This window comes from Antrostomus carolinensis, unplaced genomic scaffold (assembly GCF_000700745.2).
Source record: "Antrostomus carolinensis isolate BGI_N321 unplaced genomic scaffold, ASM70074v2 scaffold32585, whole genome shotgun sequence".
Lineage (NCBI taxonomy): Eukaryota > Metazoa > Chordata > Aves > Caprimulgiformes > Caprimulgidae > Antrostomus > Antrostomus carolinensis.
Genome location: NW_010318982.1, coordinates 1 through 6983, shown reverse-complemented (window position 1 = coordinate 6983; position 6983 = coordinate 1). Strand labels below are relative to the sequence as shown.

The window sequence follows — 6983 nt, the reverse complement described above, 5'->3', positions numbered from 1 at the left end:
CGGGGCCTTGTCAGTGTGGGGTTCATGATTGGACTTGATGATCTTAAAGGCCTTTTCCAGCCTAAATGGTTCTGGTTTGATGTCTGTGCTTTGTATTTAGGGCTGGTGGTGCTGGACTCTGTGTGAGCAAACCCTTGGAGACTGCTCCGAAAAGATGTCTGGAAAGAAAATTAACATTTAAAAAAAAAATACACTCTAAAAACAACAATTCAGGCATCGTAAAAAAGAGCATAAAGGGGCAAAAGTTGGCTGATGGCACTTAGTGCAGCGTGTTCAGAGTCTGTGGTTCAAACCTGTGTTCAGCTGTCCTGCAAAATCCCTTTTGTTCCTCACTTTCATGAGGATTGAGGGAGATATTTTAGGTTTTTCCTTCCAGCACCTGCAACGTGGCCTGTGCGAGGCTGTGCAGAGTGATCGTCCTCATTACAGCGTGAGGAAAAGCAACGCTGGGATGCCCTCCAGCTTGGTGCCCTCCAGCTTGGTGCCCTCCAACTTGGTGCTCTCCAACTTTGGGATTGGTGATGATTCTGTTTTCTTCTCCGTAGGTCTCATAGACGACCATAAAAACACTCACGGGGATGTACCGCGCCCGCTGCCATCCGCACCGCCCAGGTGGAACAACCCCCGCCAGCCTACCTTCAACAGGAGGGGGACATTTTCAACCAGGTACCCCCAGCAGCCTCCCAGGGATTTCCAACTGTCCCAAGGTCACTCTTGGAGGAAAAAATATTCCCTGGTTAACCGACCACCAGGATCGATGAGCGATTTTGGAAGCAGTGGAAGTGCCAGCGTGTCTCAGGCTTTTGGAAACTATGGGGACAACCAGGCACCTGAACCACTAGAATCATCTCCAGAGAGACACGTGGACTTAACCAGGGATGGTAACATAGTTGTGGGGATCCAGCTGCCTCAAAGAGCTGGTTCCTTTGTAGATACGAAAGGTTTTGCTGATGTGGGTTCTTCCTGTGAATTTTCTGGGCTGAAAACGATGGTTGCTGCCCCAGGTGAGGGTGAAAATACTCAACAATCTCTGTCCACAAGCAGAAATGAAGAGAGGAGACCCTCCCTCTCCGTTTCATTTAGTTCATCTCACCGCTTTGTGAGTTCAGCCTACGTGAGCACCTCGGATAAGCCTAGAATGGTGCGTCTGCCCGGCAACGTGACCGCGAGCTCCCTCACCTCCTGTGGAAGCACCAGTGAAAACGCCGTGACGCTGAAATCGGAGCCACAGCAGCCTTTGATGTTGCCAGGTCATGAACCGGCTCGACACTTGGTAAGGAGGAAAGCAGAACCACCAGCTGCAGGACAGTTTAGTTGTGAACAAGTCAGAGATGCTTTCAGAGAGCCAAAACTCTTTGGAAGTGGTGAGACGTGCTCTAGACCTTCTCAGGCTGCGACTGTGGTGGTTGGGATGACTCCAATGAAGAGCAGGTTTTCTGTAGTCCCCAAAGCTGCTGGTCTCCAAAGAGTTGCCTCAACATCCATCTCCAGCAAAGCTTCAAAGTTCAGGAAAACAAATTACACGTGGGTTGCAAACCCTGGTAAATGCTCTCGTACTGTCAAGAGATGGGTCAGCCCTAGAGCTTCTGAAAGCGTTAAGAAGGTTGCTGGTGGAGTTGACAGAGGTGCTAAACTATCCCCAAAAGCAGATTTGGGAGCAAAGCTGAAGAAATCAGGACTGCAATCCAAACTGGGTGTTTCTCCCAGTAAATATAAGTGGAAAGCCTCCAGCCTGCAGACTTCACCCTCCACCTCCAAGTCAGCGTTCAGGTGGAGATCTGAAGATCAGAAAAAGCCTCCAGCCCCCAATGTCCCTCGAGCTGGTGCCATCCCACCACCTCCGAGCGCTGTGTCTGTTGGTCTCAGTGGGGTGAAGTCCTCCTTTGGAGATGCTGCATTGTCCAGTTATAAAGTGAAGAGTAGGACAAAAATCATCAAGAGAAAAGGGAGCTCGAGGTAAGTTGCTGGTTGTCTTTGGAGCTGTGTTGTGGTTCTGGTTGTATTTTGTGTCCGTTGTCTTCACCTAAGTTGTGGCTAGGAGTGAAATTCATAGAGTCATCGAATGGTTTGGGTTGGAACTTTAAAGCTCATCCAGTTCCAACCCCCCTGCCATCAGCAGGGACACCTTCCACTAGACCAGGTTGCTCTAAGCCTCATCCAGCCTGGCCTTGAACACTTCCAGGGAGGAGCAGCCACAGCTTCTCTGGACTTCCAATTTCCAATGAGGGTTGTTGCATACTGGAGGGTATATTTACCTTTCTCTTTCCAAGTGTGATGACTTTGTTCTGTGTGGAGGAATCCTGCTTTCCAGAGTTGGAATGCTTCAGGTTTTAATTGTTTTAGCAGTTTATGTAACTCTGACTTCAACCTTTCAAACAGAGCTTGGTTTTCTTCTCATCTCCCATCCCTCTTCTCTGAAGATTTTGTTGCAGCAAAGGAGACTCCTCCCTGACCTGAATAACAGACTAATAATTCAAAGGGAAGGGAGTAGCTGTCTTCCTTTATTGATTCATTTTCAACCTCCTGTAACCCTTGGTGTCATCCTTTTGTGCTGTCCATCAGGAATCCAAAGTGTCCTCCCTGAAGGCTTGTGGTGGGTTGACCCTGGCTGGATGCCTAGTGCCCACCAAAGCCACTCTTGTCACTCCCCTCCTCAGCTGGACAGGGAACAGAAAGTGTAAGGAAAGGCTCGTGGGTTGAGGTAAAGACAGGGAGAGATCACTCAACAGTTATGGTCGGGGGCAAAACAGACTTGACTTGGTGAAATTAGTTTAATTTATTACCAATCAAATCACAGAATCCCCTCAATTGAAAAAGCCCTTTAAGATCATCGAGTCCAACCACAAACCCAACACTGACAAGTCCCCTATGACTAACCCGTGTCCCTCAGCACTGTGTCTACACGACTCTTCAATCCCTCCAGGGATGGGGACTCCACCACTGCCCTGGGCAACCCCTTCCAATGCCTCAGAACCCTTTCAGCAAAGAAATTCTTCCTCACATCCCATCTCAACTGCCCTGGCCACAACTTGAGCCCATTTCCTCTTGTCCTGTCCCTTGGTCGAACAGACCCACCCCCACCTCTCTCCACCCTCCTCCAAGGGACTTGGACAGAGCCACAAGGTCTCCCCTCAGCCTCCTTTTCTCCAGGCTCAACAACCCCAGTTCCCTCAGCTGGGAACTCAGCACACTTGTGCTCCAGACCCTTCCCCAGCTCCGTTGCCCTTCTCTGGACACGCTCCAGCACCTCCATGTCTTTCCTGTAATGAGGTTACCTGCACTCATCTTTGCAGACAGTATATTTGTCACCAGCAATCCAAAAGAACCTCAGAACCCAGGTGCCCCCAGCCTCTCTGATCTCTGAGGAGAAGCTGGAACACAACAGGGTTTATTTTCTGGTAAATCTCTCTACCCTTTAACACAACAGTGTTTTGCCAGAAATTAATCACATTTGCCTATTTACTTACAATTTTCTGTTCAGTGCTTCTTGTCACCCTTGGGTAAGGGAGCAGTATGGAGCTTGGTGACCCAAGTTCTCTTCTCAGCTTTGAGCAAGGGAACCCAATTTCACAGAATCACAGAATGTTGGGGATTGGAAGGGACCTCGAAAGATCATCCAGTCCAATCCCCCTGCCAGAGCAGGAACCTAAATGAGATCACACAGGAAGGCGTCCAGGCGGGTCTTGAATGTCTCCAGAGAAGGAGACTCCACACCCTCCCTGGGCAGCCTGTCCCAGGGCTCTGGCACCCTCACTGGAAAGAAGTTTCTTCTCAAGTTTAAGCAGAACCTCCTGTGTTCCAGCTCACACCCATTGCCCCTTGTCCTACCACTGGGCATCACTGAGAAGAGCCTGGCTCCATCCTCCTGACATTCACCCTTTACATATTTGTAAACATTAATTAGGTCTCCTCTCAGCCTCCTCTTCTCCAAGCTAAAGAGCCCCAGCTCCCTCAGCCTTTCCTCAGCAGGGAGATGCTCCACTCCCTTCATCATCTTGGTGGCTCTGTGCTGGACTCTCTCCAGCAGTTCCCTGTCCTTCCTGAACTGTGGGGCCCAGAACTGGACACAATATTCCCGATGTGGCCTCACCAGGGCAGAGTAGAGGGGGAGGAGAACCTCTCTTGACCTACTAACCACCCCCCTTCTAATGCACCCCAGGGTGCCAGATCAATTTATTTTGATCACTTCTCTACCCTTTTCTAACTGTGTGATGTTCCCCTTTGCAGTTCTCCAACAGATAAGAAGAACAGCTCCTCACCCACCACACCTCTGAAAAGCCACTTCCATCTCAAGAAGAAAAACTCCTTGCGGGGGAAACCTTCTGTGACACCGAAACGTTCCTCTCCCAAGGGCCTGGTGCAGATCACCAAGCACAGACTCTGCAGGCTGCCGGCCACCAAGGTGCAGGTCTCCACCAAAGAAGGTAGGAACATCCATCCCAAGGGGTGACTGATGGTGCTTGCTCACCATGTGCGGGTGAAGTGCTTCCAAGGGAAGCTTTTGGATTTGGAAATGGGTTGCCAGGTCCTTCAGGAGTTGAATCTGCTGTTGTTGGTCCTGGAGTAAACGCTGAGGAGCAGAAGCTTGGTTGAAATAAGACTTCTGCTTTACCTAATTGCTGTCTTGTGCTTTGACATCTCCAGACAAAGCAGTTTGAAAGCTGCTTCTTGCTTTTAATGTGGTTTTGCTGGATTTAGAGACATCAAATAGGAAGGTGCTCGAGGGAGGAAGAGGATGGCAGAGGCAATAATATATCTGTAAGATTAATCTCTCTTTTTGCACTGAGCAAGAGCTTGTACATGTCATGAGATGTTCCTCTAGCAACTACAGACCCACCTAATGCACCTGTATCCCAGTTGCATGTCTGCAGGTATCTAGGTTTTTGGAATTTGTTTAAAATTGGAATTTTTAGAGGAATACAAGGTCCCTCGTGTTTGTGAACAGTAGTTTGTGTCCGTGTCCTGTTGTCTTCAATCAGTGCTTGTCAAAACAGAAATCAGCTGCTTGGGATTTGGAGAGCTGCATGATTTTGTGCTGTTTCTGGCTCAAAGTCTGACCCTGTGATGTTCTCATGGACAAGTGACTTCCCCTTCCTGATTTTCAGTTTGCTCAAAGGTCCATGAAGCACATTTTGCTTGTGTGCCTGCTCTGTGCTCCTTCATGTACGGCACGGTGACCGGTGACACTGTGGTAGGCATCATATGAGTGGGCAGAGCTGTTTGAACCACGATGTAGCTGTGATCTGCCTCCAAAATTACATCTGTGAAGCTTTGGTTTTTCAGAAAGATGCTTCTGTGGTTTCCTGTTCTGCTCTTACACGTGTGGTGATGGTTATTTCACGTACAAATAGCTCTGCAGTGAGATGTTGCTGTGTTTTGATGGATGGAAAGACAAGAGTGAAGGTTTGTGGTTCAGGAAAGGGAAAAACTTTTTATATGGGAGGAGAAGAAAAAAGATTGTTTTTCTTTTTGTGTGTGTATTTGAAGAGGGGGGTTTGGAGGGATGGGGGGGATGCTGGGAGGAGAATTTTGGATCTGGTTCTTTAGGAGGTGGGAAGTGACTCGTGGGAGAGGTGGGAGCAGGGAGAATTAGATGTGCATTTCTGCAGGTGTGTTGATGGTCCAGCATTCAAGCAGTTGCCTGACTTTGGAGATGAGTCTTTCTCCATCTAAGGATGTCAACAAACCCTTTGGTGTCTGGAGAAGCATGAAGGCTGCACCTCCAGTCAGTGTGTTGGAAGTTCTCATGCATTGCATGAAGGCAACATGTATGGTTGGAGGTCATGGATGAACTTTGGTTCCTCTTCTGTGATCTCTGAAACCAGAGGTGGTGGATATAACACATGGTTGGATCCAGCTGTGGTGGTGATGTGAGGGCAACAAGACTTTTCTTCCTTGAGTGATGGTGATGTGTGGGGTGGGGAACACAGCCCTTCAGCCTTCCAAGAATTGTCCACTGCCTATTTTGAGGTGAATTTAGGACTTGAACCTCACAAACTGCTTGGTGGGGACATTTCTTCAGTGTGGTATGTCCAGTACAAGTCATTGATTACATCTTTATGCTGTAAAACTCCTTTTTTAAAGAATTTATGGTGCTTGCTGAGAACCTGATATGAGCAGCTTTGCTGTAGGCTCTGGAGATACAGAGCAATTTGGGGTTGTGACAGCATTTTATGTGTGAGGAAATGGAGACATTTGCTTGTTACAGGGATAGAAACTGTTTGAGTGATCCAGGAATGGACTTGAGCTTAAACCAGATCCTTGTTCTCCACGTAACTTTGTGTTTACACCTGAATTTATGCAGAGCAGAGACCTGGCTGTAATTTGCTCAGCTGTGTGTGTCACTGAGGAGGTCACAGCACTTAAGGTGCTCTCTTGAGAAGTCTCCTGGCTCACTTGTGACTTAGCAAATGTGTTTTCTTTTTAGAAGCTAAAAAAATAAATCAATAAAAGTGTGTGTCCAACCAAAGTGGGTTAAGAATGTACAAAATGGATCAAAATCTCCTGCCCCCACCGGGAGCCTGACTGGCAGCTGCCAAAAAACTCGTGTCTTTTGGGAATATATTCTGAATCCCAGTTCCTTGATTGAAGGTAATGTTCTCATACTGAAAAGATTTTTTGATCTTAAACTTAAAAGGGCTGAAAATATGTAGACAGAGCAGAAATATGGTTGTTGTCCTGACTTTCATCAAAGTGAAAATTAGCAAATAAAAAAGAAAAAAAGGTGGAAAATTGGTCTGGAAGTGACTTTAGGAGTTCATTCCCCTGTCCAAAAGTGGCTCAAATAATCAAACCATTCCTGATCACAGACAAAAACCTGGTTTATAAGTTGTGAGTTGTCTGCATTGAAGTGACTTACGTTATTTCAACACCTTTGTCAGTGACATGGACAGTAGGATTGAGTGCACCCTCAGCAAGTTTGCCGGTGATACCAAGCTGTGTGGTGCGGGTGACACCTTGACAGGCTTGAGAGGTGGGCCTGT

The 6983-nt window shown here is 47.7% G+C and overlaps 1 protein-coding gene across 1 annotated transcript; it reads left to right on the top strand.

The window, feature by feature from the left end:
• Positions 1–451: 451 nt before the first annotated feature.
• On the top strand, positions 452–4450 carry ZC3H3 (zinc finger CCCH-type containing 3). Its single transcript, XM_010169116.2, has 2 exons — positions 452–1956; positions 4228–4450. The coding sequence occupies exons 1-2, from the start codon at positions 452–454 to the stop codon at positions 4448–4450; spliced, it is 1728 nt and encodes a 575-aa protein (XP_010167418.2).
• The last annotated feature ends 2533 nt before the right edge of the window (positions 4451–6983 follow it).

Excerpts from the sequence above, each read along its gene's own strand:
- ZC3H3 (XM_010169116.2), top strand. The coding sequence starts at position 452 with ATGCCCTCCAGCTTGGTGCCCTCCAGCTTGGTGCCCTCCAACTTGGTG. Across the intron at positions 1,957-4,227 it reads AAGAGAAAAGGGAGCTCGAG|TTCTCCAACAGATAAGAAGA; the intron begins GTAAGTTGCTGG and ends TCCCCTTTGCAG.